This window comes from Lontra canadensis, unplaced genomic scaffold (assembly GCF_010015895.1).
Source record: "Lontra canadensis isolate GAN:19392208 unplaced genomic scaffold, GSC_riverotter_1.0 scaffold25, whole genome shotgun sequence".
Classification (NCBI taxonomy): Eukaryota; Metazoa; Chordata; class Mammalia; order Carnivora; family Mustelidae; genus Lontra; species Lontra canadensis.
Window position 1 is genome coordinate 16,755,936 of NW_022631019.1, and position 18,479 is coordinate 16,774,414.

General features: G+C 47.3%; 2 protein-coding genes, 1 long non-coding RNA gene and 1 other non-coding gene across 5 annotated transcripts in view; 2 read left to right on the forward strand and 2 right to left on the reverse strand.

The window, feature by feature from the left end:
• Positions 1–210: 210 nt before the first annotated feature.
• Positions 211–8,946, reverse strand: ZNF436 (zinc finger protein 436). Of its 2 annotated transcripts, XM_032863716.1 has the most exons (4): positions 8,469–8,946; positions 7,097–7,188; positions 6,168–6,294; positions 211–3,983 (listed from the first exon to the last, which is right to left on the reverse strand). In XM_032863716.1, exons 2-4 carry the CDS (start codon positions 7,127–7,129, stop codon positions 2,731–2,733), a joined length of 1,413 nt encoding a protein of 470 aa, XP_032719607.1. In that variant the 5' UTR covers positions 7,130–7,188; positions 8,469–8,946; the 3' UTR covers positions 211–2,730. The 2 variants fall into 2 exon arrangements, with proteins under 2 accessions (XP_032719607.1, XP_032719608.1); XM_032863717.1 differs by lacking the exon at positions 7,097–7,188.
• On the forward strand, positions 8,512–10,759 carry LOC116871179. Its single transcript, XR_004383354.1, has 3 exons — positions 8,512–8,622; positions 10,168–10,231; positions 10,460–10,759. It is a non-coding gene; the product is annotated as an uncharacterized LOC116871179 (long non-coding RNA).
• Positions 10,760–12,336: 1,577 nt separating this feature from the next.
• On the forward strand, positions 12,337–12,444 carry LOC116871410. Its single transcript, XR_004383383.1, has one exon. It is a non-coding gene; the product is annotated as a U6 spliceosomal RNA (small nuclear RNA).
• A 4,951-nt stretch (positions 12,445–17,395) lies between these two features.
• The window catches only part of TCEA3 (transcription elongation factor A3), a 37,056-nt gene continuing 35,972 nt past the window's right edge, over positions 17,396–18,479 (reverse strand). The window contains exon 11 of the mRNA XM_032863719.1: positions 17,396–17,594. Coding sequence (XP_032719610.1) covers positions 17,586–17,594 — 9 coding nt within the window. The 3' untranslated portion in view covers positions 17,396–17,585. The remainder of the gene's footprint in view (positions 17,595–18,479) is intronic.

Genomic DNA, 18,479 nt, shown 5'->3' on the forward strand with positions numbered 1-18,479 from the left:
AATCTTTATAGGAAACTACCCAGATTTTTGCATCTTCCCAAATTTTGGCAATATCCAGAGGGCTCACCCATGTGTGAAGACAACGTACTCCATTTCCACGAGAACATCTGTACAAATGCATTAATGTAAAGATGATCATGCCCATTTTAATGAATCTGATGAAATGCCATCTTAGGAATCGGTGGTGGATGACTAAAATAACTCTCAGTGTTTTGATTTTTAAAAATTATACTTTTAATTATAGAATAGTGTTAGAATACAGATGTAGACACTAGCATAACTGCGACCAATACCGTACGAAAAACTGCTCTACACACTTACTTATTCACTCACTCTCCACAACCATAGAAAACAGGCACAAAGTGTTCAGGGTATGTGCAGAAGCAGCCAGAGACTGGGGAGCAGAAGACATGCAAAAAGCATTAGCAAGGAGAGTCTGATGCATAAGTTCTACACAAAGTTCAACACGGCAAATGGGGAGCAGTTGGGAAAAAAGAGAGGAAACAGGAGGTCTGGCCCTTGCCCTTTTAACTTCCCAGCTGGAGTGTAGGCAAATGGAGAGAAGGCTGGGGCACTTAGAAGCCTCTTCATGAGCCACTCACCTCTAAGAAGCCAAAAACAGCAGCAGGAACAGCTTGGGGCGAGGCAGAAGAGTGGGGAAGAAAACGGGAGTGATATATACTTGGGTCATGAGAATGCTGTCTTCTGGGGCCACTCCAAAGCTGACGCCCACCGTGGCTCACAGAAACAACAGGAGAACTTTGCTAGTCATTAAAACCATTAGCAACACTGACACGGGAAAAGACACACTCGAGTTGAGTCATCAAGAACATGTAAGTCATTCAACAATTAAAATATGAATACCCACCATGGCTAGATTTTTGTATAGAACACAAAACATGCTCCCTGCCCCAGTTTGTATTTCAATAGGAGAGGCAACATAATAAAGAAACCTCCTTCAGAGAGTGGTGTTGTTACTTTCAAGGCTGTGTCACTCACTGCAAAGGAAGCAGGCCCACACAGCTGTGGGTCCTAATGACTCATTTTAGTAGATTCCCCGAGAGACCACTGGCTCCCTTAACACACCAAGTCCCAAAGAGCTACGGCAGAAGTATTTTTCAAATGTTACAACACTCACGATAAAGCACAGTAGGAAGAACTTGGGGGCACTCTCAAAAATATATATTCCTTACTCTAGTCCCCTCACACTGCCACCCCCAAAAGCCTGGGTAAGCATCAACATCTGGGGTATTTCTTAATTCCTATGGTGGGCTGGGATGAGAGAATCTGACACTAACAGGTTTAAATTGGGTCAACTCTCATTTTAACTACATGTTTCTGTAGACTGAGAGGATGGAGATACGTTCCTATCTAGGTTTATTAATTCCTTGTGAGTAGGCCAAAGAGAAGATAATTCAGTCTGAGAACAGGACAATCAATCTCTCTATCCGGTCATTGTCTCCCCCAATTGGTTGATACACAGAAACAAGTGCTTAATTCTGTACAAAGACAGATCTTACAGGAGAGTGCACACTAGAGCACTAGTGTTTAAGTTTTTTCCTTAGAAAAAATGAAAACAAAAGGACATTTCTCACACTGAAGTTGTCTGTAGCTCTGTCATGATCAACATCACCCAAGAACATGCTAATTCTGTGTGAATACAGTTTCCGCTACTGGAAAAATTACAAGAATACACGTTTTACTGTACATTACACATGCCCTTATGCAAGCCAAGATGAACACTGGGATGTGGCCCTTATCAAATTCTAGAGTTAGCAGTATAAGGAGAATTGATCTTAAAGGGCAGAAGGGAAAGAACACAGAAAGGACCGGTGGTATTCCTTGGGGAGGAATCCTGTGTTTCCTTCCCTGAAGTGGTCAATTCCACTTGCTCCTTACACTCCACCATCAGCATGGTCCTAGCTTTCCTTGAAGATATTTTCCCTACAATGTTCCCTACGGTGATTCCCAAAGAAAATGAATACATTCTGATTAATGGCGAGAACAACAGTGGGCATCTCTTTTGCTAAAGTCACCACCACTGATGTGAGTTCCTTGGTCCCCAAACCTGTGTCTCATTTTTCCTTTCAATCTGTATCTTCAGTTAGCTTCTCCAAAGATGCAAGCTTTAATAAAGTTAAATTAGAAACAGTGAGAAAAGTTTTGATCATTGCCTTCATCGTGCAGAATCCTACTCTCAGGAAGATGAAAAGAGACAAATGCATGAGCAACTCAAGGAAAAAGCCTTTTGAAGGCGAAGATGTGTGTGCCCAACTACTACAGAGAGTGAATAGGTGTGGCAATTTGGGCAGTCTCTGGTTGTCTTCTTCTGAAGCAGCTGTGACCACCCTATTACAGTCCAACATTTCCCCTAGCATAGTTCTTTGGGCCAAGGATGAGAGAAATAACTTTGAAAGTTTTACTCCATTTCCAGGCCCGAGTATTTACCAGCATTTATCCCCTGGTCTTCCGATCCCCAGTTATTTGTGGGGTTGATTTTGATGAAGTACTTCATTAATATCGAATGAATAAAAATCATTACTTTGGAGGAGGAGATAACATTCCCCAGAGTTGTGGGTCAGAATTGCAAATGGCTTATCTTCTTTGATGTTTTAACCTGGGGCCCACAGGGAAATTCAGTATGGTAAAAGAAGCTCGGTCTTGAGAAAGCTCTTGGATATCAAATAAAACTGTACTTTCAAATGAATCATTTCTGGTTAATTATAGGACTTAGTCAGTATGAACTCTCTTATGTTTAATGAGAGCTGAGCTCCGGCTGAAACTCTTCTCACACTCGGTACATTCATACGGCTTCTCTCCCGTATGAACTCTTTGATGTGTGATGAGGTTGGAGCTCTGAGTGAAACCTTTTCCACACTGTACACACTCATAGGGCTTCTCTCCAGTGTGGGTTCTCTGGTGTTTAATTAGATCTGACCTTTCACCAAAGCTTCGCCAACACTCGTTGCACTCATAGGGCTTCTCTCCAGTGTGAATTTTCTGGTGTGTGATGAGATGAGAGCTCCGGCTGAAGCTTTTCCCACACGCATTACATTCGTATGGCTTTTCCCCAGTGTGGGTTCTCTGGTGTTGAACCAAGTGCGAGATACGGCTGAAATTCTCCCCACATTCATTACAGTGGTACGGCTTTTCTCCTGTGTGGGCTCTGCGATGGCGCACTAGGTCGGAGTTCTGACTGAAATTCTTCCCACACTCATCACACTTGTAGGGCCTCTCCCCCGTATGGACTCGATAGTGTTTGATGAGATCAGATCTCTCACTGAAGCCTCGTCCACATTCATTACACTCATAAGGCTTCTCACCTGTATGGGTCCTCTGGTGCTGAGCTAGATGAGAGCTCCGGCTGAAGCTTTTCCCACACTCCTCACACTCATAGGGCTTTTCCCCACTGTGTGTCCTTTGGTGCTGGATTAGGTGAGACAGCCGGCAGAAACTTTTCCCACACTCGTTACATTTGTGGGGCTTTTCTCCAGTGTGGATTGTCTGGTGCTGAATGAGGTGAGAGCTTCTTCCAAAACTTTTCCCACACTCATTACAGTCATAGGGCCTTTCCCCAGTGTGTGTTCTTTGATGCTGAATAAGATGTGAGCTTCGACTGAAGCCCTTTCCACATTCATAACACTTATAGGGTCTGTCTCCAGTGTGGGTTTTCTGATGTCGATTAAGGTCTGAGATCTGACTGAAGGCCTTTCCACAATGAGAGCATATATGATATCGGATGCCTGTGTGGACTTCCTTGTGAACAAGCAGATCAGTGACTTGTTGAAGAGGATAGCTTACCCATTCTTCTGCTGTTAAATCTCCCCACTGTCTTTCTGGTCTATCCCCGCTTTCAAAGGCCTCTTCATTTTCAGGATTTTCCTCAGTATTCCCAACAGGTCTTTCAGAGGCAGTCCCAAATTCTACATCTTCACTAATCTCTTGCTTTGGATTCACCTCATTCTCACTCCTGATCTCAAAATCTGTAATAAAGGGTAAATAGTCATAATAATAATACTGGAAAATACACACAAAAAATTTATCTACTGTGTACCAGATATTGTGCTAAGTTCTTTATCCCATTATTTCAACCACCCTGAAAGTCCAGCATTATGATGATTTCCACTCTATGACAATTTAAATCCAAGACACGGAGAAGGGCAACACTTGGGTGGCTCAGTTGGATAAGTGTCTGCCTTCAGCTCAGGTCATGATTGAGGGTCCTGGGATCGAGTCCCACTTTGGTCTCCTTGCTCAGCAGAGAGCCTGCTTCACCCTCAGCCTGCTGCTCCCCCTGCTTGTGCACTTGCTCTGACAAATAAATTAAATCTTTAAAAAAAAAAAAAAAAGACCAAGAGAAGTGACTTGTGAAGGCTTATAAAGTAGTAAATGGTGGAGCCATGATTGAAACCCAGGTCTGTCTGATCACGGTTCATGCTCTGTACCACTAGAGTTAATGGTTCTTTAAGAAAATTATATATATATTCCTGGTGTTTTGAAAGAAAAGAGCCAGAAACAGAAAATATAAGAGACTCCATATTAGAATCTCTAAAAGCCAAGGGCCTAGATATTTTATGCGTGATCGTGTTGTGTGTTATGTTCTTAACTTTTCAAGTCTTCATTATTACCATGTCATAGTTACTAAGAATCTACTGGGTTACTATGGAAAAAACACATTTTTGTCTGGCTATAGCAAGTCTTTAACTGACAGGAGAGGTGACTGCCAAATGTTACTTGCTACTTTCCAGTGGCCTCCTACTATGAATAGAGGAGGGAAGGTTGGAGGATGCAAAAACAGCTCAGAACATTCCCGACATTAACTAAATACAGTCTGCAAATGAAAATGAAAATATATAACCACTGTCTACAAGAAACTTTCTACCAGACACTGTATTTTCTAAGTTGTGTTTCTTAGCATTCTCTTCAACAAAGAAGTTAATAGGTATGCTGGAAGAAAAGGGTCCATGGATAAATTCATTTGGTACATGGTGCATCCAATAGCCTCTTCTTAGAAATTCACATGCCATTTAACACATTAAAGGCTCTGACAAGTCTTGAGGTAAAGAAACCTTGTAAATATTATTAACCCAGTGCCAAATTTATTTGGGAAAGAAACTTGTTTGTGTGTGTGTGTGTGTGTGTTCTTTCATGCTTCCATTCTTCTAACAAGTGCTACTTGGGCTGGACCATAGCCATATAAATTCACATTTCTTTAAGATTCTCACTTGATTCTTTTGTTGGATTGAGTGGAATATTTGGATTAGAGACTGCAATACATCTAGGTAATTAACTTCATTTCTAGTTACTTTTCTAAAGGAAAGATCCAAGAATCTTGGAACATCAGGAAGAGCCCAAGTTTAGAATGAAACCCCTCATAGTTCCCTTTTGTTCTGGGAAAGGCTACAGAAATAAAGGTTTCCAAAAAAGAATTAGTCCTAATGAATGGCAGATGACCTAGTGAACCATACACAGTTGCTAACTTCTGTCAAGTGTTACCAAGAGACTAAGTGAGTCAAAGACCATTCAGCTCACGAATATATTATTTATTCTAGTTACATCCACACCAAAGGATAGCCAAGAGTAGACAGGTCTGCAGGCCATCAAAAAAATTCACTTCCCTGCCTAACAGAATCTGTGATCATTCTATTCATGATTCTCCTGAACCTTTGACACACTCAAAACCTACGATCAACTCTGAATCACCTCTAGACAAGTACCTGCTCCAGATAAATAAAGGACCTCAGCCAAAGCTAGGGCTCTGAAGCCAAAACAAACACAAAATTGTGGCTTTTTGCCCTCCCATGAACCTGGGTCAGAACTCCCCTCAATCTGGTAGTAAAATCACCATTTACAGGGGCATTTACATCCTGGCACGCACCATTATGTTAGACCTGTTTGGTCAGTGATCTGTACAAACAGGCTGGAGAAGGGTAGATGACTCAGGGCATAAGAAATCTGAATGTTTCTAAAATGGGCAGAAACAGTTTTTCTTTTTAAACAATATGACTGATGTTCCTACACGCAAAAGATTTGCCTGTGGACAGAACTCAAGCCAATAGCCAATTAATTGCTTTAAAAATCAAACAACTAGGTTGCGTTGGAAGAGTTAAGCCATTTTTGAGAGTCTTGAAAATGTGGGGGTGGAGAGAGAGAGAATCCTTACTTACCTAATGAGACGACGTTTCCATAATTCTCCTGCATAACATCCCTGTAAAGGTCTCTTTGTGTAGGGTCCAGAGGTCTCCATTCTTCCCGAGTGAGGTACATGGCCATATCTTCAAATGTCACAGGTGCCTGAAATCACACAATGCTTCCTCATTACTTGGTGTTTGGAGGTTAGTACCAGTTTTTCTTCTTGAAATTAGAGACATGGCTAGAATCGTTGAGAACGCAAAAGGAATTAACTGAAGAGTGGAGAGAAGAAATAAGCAGGCAAAAAAAGAGATGTGGTAGAGAAGGAAGCCATTTACCTGCTGACTGCCCTATTTCCATAGCCAGATGTCCCTGGCCACTCAAGAACTTTATCCTCTAGCGGTACTTTTCTCAGAACACATGCATCGCCTACATCATTCCATACCTTTACTCACAATGTTCCTCTTTTCCTGGAATCTCTTTCTCAGACTAGTGAGATCTTAAAATTCTTTAAGGCCCTGTTCCAGTACCAACTGTTCTTCTGTGCCCCCAACCCCTGCTCCGCTCCACTCCTCCCTCGGACTCTCCAGCATTAATCACTCCCACTTCTTGGTTCTCACACCACGGCACTTTGGCACTTTGTTCCTACGACAAATAAAGCTGTTATCACGTCCTATTACGGTTAACCGGATGCGTCGTCTGTCTCCCTAAAGATTATGAGCAGGCAGGGAGGGCCCGTTTCATCCATCTTTTGTCTCCCCAGTATTTAAAGGCATACAGCTGGTGTTCGATAAATGCTTGTCTGTGGCTATACTGGCCTGGTACTGAGGTTCCTGGAGGCAGAATACCGAAGCGAGTGAATTACTAATCCCAGGGAATTGCCAACAGGGATTTGCAGAGCAAAGAAACGCCGGGACAAGGTGGATAAGCAGAGGCAGGGTCCGAGAAGCCACCCCCGGCTTACCTGGGACCCAGCCATGAGCAGGGTGGCTGCCATCTCGGACTCAAGGATTCGCCTCCCAGAAGAGAGAGCAGGAAAGCAGCTAGCAGACAGCGCTAAAGGAGGCGAAAAGCAGGGCGTGAGGCACAGAAAACAGGCCCTGCCCACTCCCCAGGGCTGGAGTTCTGGCCGCCAGACGGGTGGGGAGGGCCCTGGACCCGGGCCGGGTCACTCTCCTCCCTGACCCTCGAGCGCGACCCGCCCTCTGTGTCTCCGCCACCGTAGGGTGGAGGCACTGCAGGAATTTACTAAGACAGCCCCCAGGCTCGGGCTCTCCCCGGCCGGGGGGTCAAGTCGATGCGGTCTCGGGGAGGAGGCTCTCAGCCCAGCCCACAGAACGCCTCCGCTCTCCCATCTCGAGGCTGGGCCCTTTCCGGCAGCTACCTCGACCAATCAGCGTGCAAAGCTCGCAAAACGCTCTGCCAATTAGATGGCGAACATTAGGCCCGCCTCTTGAGCGTGGCTGAGCACCCTATCACGCCTGCGCCTGCCCCCGTGGCCTGCCGGGAGTTGGAGTTCCATTCTGGCGTACAAAGGCCAGTCAGAGGCCAAAAACCAAGGAGGGAAAAGAACAAAAGGGTGAAGAAAGAAGCACGTCCTCCTAGCCAGGGCGTAGTATCTTCCGCTTTCTTCACTTGGAGACCACAGCCCGATTAAGCCAGAGAGGTTGCCCTGCATCTCCTCACGACCTTAGAAGCTTGAGTCGGGCCTTAACTTCGACTTCGGGCCTAATTTAGACGCTGGCCTGTGTTGGGTTCTTCTGGGATTGGCCCTCATTTGACAGCCGGGGCCTGAAAGGAAAGCGGCAGCCTCCCACTCCCCAGGGGAGACTCAGCGGCCGCGCTGTAACTTTGAGCTCCGCCCACGCACTACGTCTCCCAGCAGCGCCTGCGGCACTCTCACCCGCTACCCAGACTACAACTCCCAGGAGACACTGCGCCGCGGGTGCGCTGGCTAGTGCGGTACGCGGCTTGGCCAGGCGGTGTCCCGGCTCCACCGCTGTTAACCCTATAGGGGCATCCAACCTTGTCCTTCTAAAGAGGGTGCCCCTTGAGGGGCGGGTTAAGTTGCGCCCAGTAGAGGGGATGCGAAAACCCTGAGGGTATACAGAAGCGACCGTGGGGGATAGGGCGCCGAAGGAGGAGCGAGTCCGGCCTCAGCGCTGAGAACAGTCGTCCTTATCATCCCTGATGGGTTGTCTCCTAAAAGGATTTCTGACGGTTTCCTGCACGGATGAGTTCTTGGGCCTCTGAGCCCTGAGCCGGGCGGACCTTCAGTCCCTGACCGGCTGAAGGTGGGAAGCCGAAAAACCCAGCTGGGGAAAGAACAGGCTTACCTCCTGACCCGCAAAAGATCCACTAGATCGCCGGCTCCAAGATCTGAGAGGCCTCAAACAGATTCCAAATCCGCAGGCAGAGTTCTCTGAGACTTCGGGTGTTTGGAAGGATTCTGGAGATCACTGGCAGATCCCGGATATCTCAGCCCCGCAGGTAGATTTCAAATCCGTAGACTTGGCTGCAGAGCCCAGAGATCCGTAGGCGGATCCCAAAGACTCACAGACTCTCAGGCAGCTCAGAGAAACCACAGACTCATAGGCAGATCCCCGAGACCACAGCAGCTAGCCAAGAAACACCAGCAGCAGCTAAGCTGCATTCAACTGGAGTTCTTCCGAACGGAAGGGCTTGCAGCCTTCCCTTTCCCCAGCCAGGATGAGAAAATTAGACAATGGCAGCAGAGCACTAGGGAAAGCAGGCATTCTGCGTGGGGAAGAGCTCTGAGCTCGCTGTAGCCTTGGAGAGGGAAGTGATGGAAAAAGAATATAGCAGCTTATTAGGGACTCCCACCCTCTTCAAGTTATAAATATCCCCAGAACCTTGGCTACGTGCCCAGAAGCCTGTTGTCTCTAACTTTACAGGAGACTTCTCTGCCTGGGCTGGGAAAGGGGCTTTTCTTTTGTTTTGCAGATATATCCACCCACTGAGTGACTTGAATTCCCCCCCCCCACAACCCCCAACATGACTCCGGGCTATGCTTTTATTAGTGAGTGTCCTGTTCCCAGTGCCCAGTTATTTATGGTTAAATTACTCAAGTGTCTACAAAGAGCTAGGACCTTACCCAGCCCTGAGGCCGGCTCTCCCACTCCCACTCCTCTTCTCATCCCCAGCTGTGAGGCTAGGAATTCTTTAGATAGCTCAGAATTATACCATCCTACCCCATCTGAAATTTATTTGGGTACCACACACACAAAAAAAATAAATAAGAAGAAAGAAAGAGAAAAAGGAATTTTGGAAGGTCCCCGAGAAAGAGACGGTGTCTGCAGTGGGAAGAGCATGGGGTATCGAGGTCAGACAGACCTGAGTTGGAATCCTGGCTGTCTGTCCTTTAGAAAGTCATTCAATCTCCGCAGGCCCATTTCCCTTTCTGTAAGACCGAGCAATCGTCCCTCAGTTGGTGGTGAGCACTGAGTGAGGTGACATAAAGCACTTCGCAGAAGGAACGCTCACATGATAGCTGTTACTATTATTTATCCTGCCTTTGGTGGCTGGGGTAGCGGGGAGACTTCCAGAAAGGCCTGTGGATATTTTCACTGGCTCAGAAAATCTGGGAAGTCAGAGTGGCCCAGGAGCTGTGAGAATCTGCTGGTGGCCTTCCCCTCACGTGGTGTTTCTGCTGGAAATCCAGAGGGGATTGGAAGTTGGGCCAGTTTGGTGGATTCAAGCAAATTGGTAGATTGAGCCCAGTAGAGCAGAGGTATTTGAGGCTGCCAGAACTCAGAAAGTGGAGGCCTCGCACTCAGGGAAACTTCTCGACAAGGACAGGAGGTGGGGGGAGCTCACTTCAGACTTTGGTGCAGTAATTGCACATTTCTAATTGGGCCTAAGGTGAGTTGAGCCCCTGAGCGTCTCAGCCCAGCAGGGCTCCCTTTTCATTCCTTCTCTGACAGATTGCTTTGTAAACTTCCTTAGGCCTTTCTCCCCCTTGCTCCAGTGCTCTAAGTCCTTCTTTGTCCTCTCACTGTTTCTTTTATTCCTCAGGCCTGCCTAGGGACAGGACGACTCTCCCTCGGAGCCCAGCTTAGCTGCTGGCCTCCTTCTGTGAGTTAAGTGCTTCTCTCTTCACCTGGGACCCTTAGAGGGTGGAGGAGAAGAGAGGCTGAGAGCAAAGGGAAAGCCCAACTGCCTTTGGTGCCCTTGGGGAAGAAGGGGAGGAAAGACGGTGGGTGAGGGGCTTCCTGCTGCAGCCTTCAGCGGGACTCTGAGGGTTGGGGGGTCACTGGAGAAGGAGGTGGCTTCCTGCCCCATTGTTCAGGACTTCATTGTTTCTCAGGAATACTTATTGTATGAGAATTTTCAATAATTAACTTGGAAAGCTGCACGTGTTCCCATCATTCTGCAAACACTGAGATCCTACTGGGTACAGAGGGGGCAGCAGAGCCTCTCATCACAGAAAGGGGCCAGAAGAACCACTGGGCCAGGGTCTCCAAGTTAGGCTTTTGATATTATCTCCGAATGGGGTTAACGTTATGTCAGATCCACTGACCAATTTGATCAAAGACCCTCTTTCTGTGTCCTTAAGCTTGTTTCTTACTAACAAAGGCTACTATGCCTGTGGAGCACCCTACATTATTTTAATAAATCCTTTAATCATCTTGTGAGCAGCACAATTATGGTGTGATTTTTTTTGTATTAGAAGCCATTAATGTATTAAACGTGGAAAAATATGCCTCAGTATTTATTTGTGAACGTGTTTTGCCATCTCATTTTCAAATGTCCTAGGAGCATCAAGAAAAATCCAAGCGCCCCAGGTTCCTCTTGACCCCTGCTCCGAGCAGAGCACAAGGAGTTGGGGACACAGGGGACACACTGACTCCAGGTCGCTCGTTGTGGTCCAAGTGCCTTAGTATACGATGAGCAAGTCTGTGCAGAGGAGGGGGCGGACAGACAGCCCAGGGCAGGAGAGGAGGCTTCCCAGAGGAGGTGACATCTGAGCTGGCTTGCAGAGACTGTAGGAGTCTCGGAGGTGGAGAACGAGAGAAGGCATTCCAGTCTTCAGAACAGCATGTGCGAAGTCAGGGAGGCGTGAAAGGACACAACTTGTTCCAGGATGGCCGGGACTGTGCTGGGCTAGAGGAAGAGTGTGGGTGGAGTGGCCGGGGGAGGAAGCCGAGCAAGGACAGTCTCTTATGTCCCCTTGCCTGCCTGCCTCAGCCTTTGCCCTGTGGATCAACAGAGCTGGTGATGAGGTGCAGATGAGGGTCCGGGGTGGGGGCGGTGGCAGACTGGGGCTGACCTGGGGTGAGGAGAGCAGATCGACTTGCAGGAGGAGGGGGAGTGGAGAAGACTGGGAAGTTCCTTACGAGCTCCAGAGTTTCAGCTGGTTTTCTCCTGTGACGATCAATATTTTTCCCAAAAATGTAAGCAATTGCATTAAAAACGTACAACAAACTTATCTAGTATGAGTTAGTCTACTTAAAAGCATCAGATAGGCCCCCCACCGAACACGCTTCCTGTGTCTCTCTTCGACACTGCGGGGAGACAGGACGCAGCCCCTCACAATGACCGTGGGGCTGCTGTGACGATTAAATGCGAGAATGGTGGCAACACAGGGGCACAGAGGAGGGCCTGGGCACACAGGCACCATCATTGTTATGAGGGAAGTAAAACACACCACAGATGCTCTTGAGATGAAGCCCTATTTCAAAGTGGCTTAAGAGCATGAACAGCGGCCTGGGTTCAGTCCAGATTCTGTCTCCTGGAAGCAAATTACTCTTTGAACTTTGGTACCCTCAGTTTGTGAAGAATATGATAATACGGGGCACCTGGGTGGCTCAGTCGGTTAAGTGTCTGACTTTGGCTCAGGTTATGATCTCAGGGTCCTGGGATCTGGTCCCACATCAGGGTCCCCACTCACTGGGGAGTCTGCTTCTCCCTCCCCCTCTGCCCCTCCTCTTGCACATGCTCTCTCTTTCAAATAAATAAATAAAATCTTTTTTAAAAAGTATAATAATACAATTCGTAGAGATGGAAAGCAGAATAGTTGCCTAGGGCTTGCCTAGGGCTCAGGGAGGAGGGAATGGGAAATTGCTTAATAGGTAGAGCGGTGCAATTTTGCAAGATGAAAATGTTCTGGAGATGGGCTGCATAATGATGGGAATGTACTTAACACTACTGAACTATGTGTGTACTGAAAAATGGTTAAGATCGGTGCTCATTTTGGCAGCACATACACCAAAAGTGGATCAATACAGAGAAGATTAGCAAGTCCCCCTGTGCAAGGATGACAAGCAAATCTATGACACATTCCATTAAAAAAAGCCCCCCCAAAAGGTTAAAATAATAAATTTTATGTTATCTATGTGTTGTCACAATTTTAAAAAGGGGCACCTGGGGGCTTCTGGGTGGCTTAGTCAGTTAAGTGTTGACTATTGATTTCAGCTCAGGTCATGATCTCAGGGTCGTGGGATTAAGCCCTGCGTGGGGCTCCAAGCTAGGCATGGAGTCCGCTTCAGATGGTCTCTCTCCTTCTGCCCCTCCCCTTCTGCATGTGTGCACACAGGCTCTCTCTCTCTAAGTAAATCTTTTTTTTGAAGGGTGCACCTGGTTGGCTCAGTCAGTAAAGCATCTGACTCTTGATCTCGAGGTTGAGAGTTTGAGCCCCAAGTTTGGTGTAGAGATTACTTAAAACTAAACTCTTTTAAAACACAAAACAAGAGAGTAAAATCATAGTAACCCAGTTCATGGGGTCTGAGGGTGAGTGGGGACAATATAAAGTAAGCCCCTCTACTCACAGCAATGACAATCGCTAACATTCACTGATCAAGTACTTCATGTCAGGTATGATTGTAACGAATCCTCACAACCCTTTGGGCCAGGTTTCATTATTTCCACCATCTTACAGAGGAAAGACAGAGGCATGGAGAAGTTTCATAATGTGCCCAAGATACCTGGGTAGTCAATAATTAATAGATGTTATCCATACTGTGAAACAAAGAAATCATCACCATCATCACCATGGTAGAATGCAGCATAAGTATTCAAGTGTCACCACGCTATGGGAGTTCCGAGGACCATCTTTTTTTTTTTTAAGATTTTATTTATTTATTTGACAGAGAGAGAGAGAGAGATCACAAGTAGGAAGAGAGGCAGGCAGAGAGAGAGGGGGAAGCAGGCTCCCGGCTGAGCAGAGAGCCTGATGCGGGGCTCAATCCCATGACCCTGAGATCATGACCTGAGCTGAAGGCAGAGGCTTTAACCCACTGAGCCACCCAAGAGCCCCCGGAGGACCATCTCTTATGGCCAAGGGATTAGAGAAGACTTCACAGAAGATGTGCCTCTGGGAAGGGAGGCAGTGGAAGGGTCAAGAAAAGGATTAAGAGGATTAAGAGGTACAAACTTCAGTTACAGAATAAGCCATGAAGACAAAAAGTACAGCACAGGGAATATAGTCAATAACATCGTTAATAATGCTGTATGGTGACAAATGGGGACTATACTCACTTGTCAAATCACTAGGCTGTACATGTGACATTAAGAATGTTTGTCAACTGTACTTCAATTAAAAAACAAAACAAAACACGCAGTTGAGGTGAGCCTTGAAGGATGGGTAAGATTAGGACGGGGAGAGGGAGGAGGAATCAGAATAGGCGGTCACAGCTGGGAAGGTCCATCGGGTTTTCAAGGACGGGGCAAGTACCTCCCACAGGCTGGAGCAAAGGGGCAGCAGAGGTCAAAGATAAGCCCCCTAAGACAGGAGAGGAGCTCTGAAAGTCAAACTAAGGAGTTTGAGTTTTGTTTGCCCGCTGGAGGAAATCCAGGGGAGGTGACTGGGGTGGTGGGGAGAACGATGCTCAGAGCCGGGCAGGGCAGGGGCAGGTAAGGTAGGGATGCTTTGAGCTAGGAGGCCAGTAACAGGTGTTTGCATCAGTACAGGAAAAAAGAAACCGTGAAAGAATGTTGCTAGTGTTGGGGGAGGGCAGGGTTGAACAAGGGAGGGACAATAGAATCGGTAACTGACAAAAGAGAAGAGGGCAAGGGGAAGGTCCAAGATGGTTCTAGAAAGCCATCTAGCTCACAAATATAAACGAAGAGGGCACTTACAGAAAGAAAAGATGTGAGTTTAGTTTCAGATTAATTGTATGGAGAGGGCCAGCGTATTGAGAGGAGAAATCCAGATAGACACTCGGTGACGTAAGTCTTAAGTTAAGGGAATCTCAGGGCTAAAGACAGATTTGGTAGTGTGAATGAGCATACGAGGAAAGATTTCTCACTCCATAGAGTCTTTCACATTCCTGTAACCTTTAGAAAATATCTTCTAAGTTGGTCATAAGATCTTGAATGTATTTTGTTTTCAAGGTCTTTTGGCCATGACATTACGGGTGAGCAGTCCTCTCCTCCATCCCAAGCATGGCCTCTGTGTTTCACCTTCCCTGACCTTGCCTTTTTCCTCCTGTAAGGTAGCAGTCTCCCCTCCCCTGGGAAGCCTTCCCAGTGACAGAAGTTCACACTAACTCCCTTGCAGCTCGCCCCCTCCTTGTCTTTGACATGAAGGAGGAGATGGGGTTAAACCAGGAGTCCCAGCCAACAGGCTTTGTGTAAGAACCGTGTGATACACAGCATGGCCAGTGTGGCTGGAGCACAAAGTATGGGGGCAGGGCAGAGGCCAGCCCTGTGGGGCCTGCTCCTGCGAAATGCAGTGCGGGGGAAATGGAAGGCCTAAAATGCGGTGGGTGGGGGGGGCTATAATGTGATCAGATTTGCAATTTTGAAAAGCCTATTCCGGTCAGTGGAGGGAAGAGCATGGACTGGAGGGGCTCCAGAGTGGACACAGGAAGACCAGTGGGAGGATATTGATGTCTGCTGATGAACACAGTCTGAGGCCTATTCATGCTTTTCTGTGTCCTTTTGTGAGTCTAGAAGTGTACCGCATAGATGTGCGGACTGGAGCTGACTTGTTCTTGTGCTGTTTCATCTGACTCATCTCCTTTGTAAACAGTAAGGTTACTGAGGGCGGAGATTCAGGGTTTGTATTTTTTCCTGTGCTGTAAGTCCCCATGACACCAGTAGCACAATGGGTATTGAGACTGTGACTACTGAAAGTCACCCCACGGGGCCACCTGAAGCAGCCTGAAGTAACATTTATTGACACAGTTATGGTGATAATTGTTGCTTTTGGTTTCTAGACATTTGGACAGAGGATTCCATCATGCAAAGAAAAAGCTGAGTATCTAAACCCTTTACTACTCAGAGCATGGTGGGTGGACAGTGGCATCAGCAACACCCGGGAGCTTGTAAGAAATGAAAAATCTCAGGGCGACTGGGCGGCTCAGTGGGTTAAGCATCTGCCTTCGGCTCAGGTGTGATCCCAGAGTCCTGTGATCGAGCCCCGCATCGGGCTTTCTGCTCAGCGGGGAGCCTGCGTCTCCCCCCACCCCTCGCCTACGTGTGATCTCTGTCAAATAAATAAATGACATTAAAAAAAAAAAGAAATGAAAAATCTCCAAAGAATATAAATAAATAAATAAATAAATGTGAACCAAAAAAAGGCAGGGGGCACCTGGGTGGTTCAGTTGGTTAAGTGTCCAGCCCTTGATATCTGCTCAGGTCATGATCTCAGGGTCCTGTGGCTGGGCCCCCCATGGGGCTCCTGGCTGGGCATGAAGTCTGCTTGGGATGCTTTCTCTCCCTCTCCCACGTCCCCCTCTCCCCACCCTGCTCACATACACATTTTCTCTCTCTCTCTCTTAAAAATAAGTAAATAAAAGTTAAAAAAAAAAAAAGAAAGAAAGAAGAGAAATATCTCAGACTCCCCTCCCCCAGCCCAGACCCGATGAATCAGAATCTTCATTTTTAACAGGATCCCCAGGGGATCCCCGCCAGTTTTAGAAGCACCTGGCTGTGTAAACAATAGGGCTCCACAGTCCCGGGGGGGTCATACTCGAACCTCAGGTACGGATGGCATTTATCCATCCTGTCCAGCGTGGAAGACCGCTTACGGTTTCTTTCCCTGCCAGGCTCGGCATTCCTGGAAGGTAGGGGCTGAGCATTGCGTACGGCCCCGAAGCTTCTACAGCTTCGGGTACAAGGACAGGAAGCAGAAGACCAAGGTTTTGGTCCTGGTTCTGTCATTGATAAGCTGTGTGTGTTTTATCTTCTGAGAGAAGATTTTCCATCCTTCCAAAGGACACGGCCCCCCAAACCTGACTCGGGGAGGGCTGAAGACGGCGGCGGATTTCTCTGCACTGTTTCCTTACGGGATTCATCTATAGGAGGAGGCATGTGATGGGTGGAAGGAGGAAGGTAGGAATCAATCCCAGGGCGGATGAGACCCGGGCATATAAGGAACATGGGCAGAAGTTACTCCTAACAGCTGCCCTGCTGAGGGAACTAAGGCAGACAGAAGCCAGCCGCCTCTGCACCAGCACCCTGTGAGGTGGGCACTCACGCTGCTCCCATAATCACAGGTAAGAAAGCAGCTCAGAGAGGTTGAGTGACTTGCCCAAGCTGTCAGGAGTTCACAGGCTTCTGTACTGAGGCCATTTTAGGAAACACAGAGTCTAGGAGGCTCAGCCTGGAGCTGTCAGAAGGCTAGGGACAGTCCGGGACTGAGACCCAGGACGCGCCCATCAGACCGGCTCACGAGACTTTTCCAGAAGGTTCTAGATTTGCCTAAAGTTCCTCCTATCAGCTTAAAAAGCAAGCCAGTGTCATTGCAGGAGGAGCACGACAAGTCCCCTTGTGCCCTGCAGACTTCCTCTGAAGCTTGGGCCACAGATGGAGCTGTGAAGAGCGTATCACCAGGGCCTGGGCGGGGTCCTGAGCCCCAGGATCTGCAGAAGTTGGGCACTGTGGTACCCTTTGCTCAGAAAGCTTGAGCTCAAGATGATCTGTTCCCTGCTTAGAGGGACCAGGTCTGGAGTCCTGAAAAGGCCCTGAAGTCAGCTACAAACAGGGGATAGCAGAGAGTCTGGGAAGAGATCTTTCTATACAGCGTGGGAGTCCCATTTGCCGATGCCAAGCTGGGTCCCAGCTGTTCCACACATGTGCCTCTGGGGCGGGAGTGGGAGTGGGGTAAGATTTGTGTCTGGCTGGTATTTTTCAACTCAGAAAAAGCTGAGGTCGGGATGCGAGGGAAGGGACTCAAAGCAGAGGACTGTCAGCCCGTAGTCCAAGACATGACACCTTAGCCTTGAGGCTCTGAAGTCTGAGCTTCTGCAAGAGGTTTGTCGACACAGACTCTTAACATCATACCCCAAATAGGCTCCTCTGTTCATGGATCAATTTTAATAACAGATTATTAGTTTACAAAACAATTCTCCCTCTGATCCCTAAGAGCCCAGTCAGAGTTCAGCAATTTTCTTCATCTTAATTTTTATTTTTTCTCCAGCTACAATGGTTTAGTGCTTTCTCTTTGTTCTTCCTCACCTTGTTCACTGAGATCCTGGCTGGCAGTTCTATCAGCAGAACTACAAAATCAAAAAGGCAATACAATTTTAGGGCTCTCCCTATGGCACCCAAGGAAGCAAGGGGCATGGGGGGGAGCGGGGGAGACATGAAATAGAAGGTAGTATCTGGAGCCACAGAAACCAGAGTCCAAATCCCAGCTCTGCCCTTATTAGCTGTGTGGCCTTGAACCAATCACTCAAGTGGGAAATGGGATCATAATCCTGGCCAATGCCAGAGGCTAACAGGTAATAAATAATAGGAAATTTGATGCCGGGCATGTAGTGGGCTTTTAATGCATGGTCAAAAACATCACTGTGATTATTACTAATCAGTTGGCTAGACTCTAGGCCTCCCACATGGCAATGGACACCATGTGACAGTGGTGTCAGGAGTCACGTAGCTGCCATCTCTAATGGGCCCTGTTGCTCCAACTAGCAGGCATGACGGGAAAGGAGCTGGATTTGGAGCATGAAGAATGTCCTTTTCCCAATAGTAATAATCATAAGAGCTACTATTTTTTGAGCCCTTATTCTGAGCTGAGCCATACTACATCCTCATGGTCAACCCTGTGAGGTAGGCACCATCTATCTCTCCAATTTTCACAGGCAAAGACGCAATTCAGACAAGTTAAGTGACTTGCTCAAACTCCCATAATACTGGTAGGTATTACCAGTATTATGGCAATATTCAGAATAATAAAAATGTGGTTTCTATGTGCCAGCCCATATGTTATCAGGGCTTTTTTGTGGTATGGTTGTACAGGCTGTGCACTGCACAAGAGAGCCTGGCCCTAAGGCAAGTTAGGGCTGAAACTTAGCTCCTGCCCCATTTGCCTAGCTCTGTATCCTAGTGCAAGGCTATGTCTTGTGGAGGCAGTGAGACCTTTTTTCAATTTGACAAAGATA

Coding starts and splice junctions, on each gene's coding strand:
- ZNF436 (XM_032863716.1), bottom strand. CDS start 7,129: ATGGCAGCCACCCTGCTCATGGCTGGGTCCCAG. Junction 6,295..7,096: donor TGCTCATGGCTGGGTCCCAG/GTAAGCCGGGGG, acceptor GTGTGATTTCAG/GCACCTGTGACATTTGAAGA. Junction 3,984..6,167: donor TGGAAACGTCGTCTCATTAG/GTAAGTAAGGAT, acceptor CCTTTATTACAG/ATTTTGAGATCAGGAGTGAG.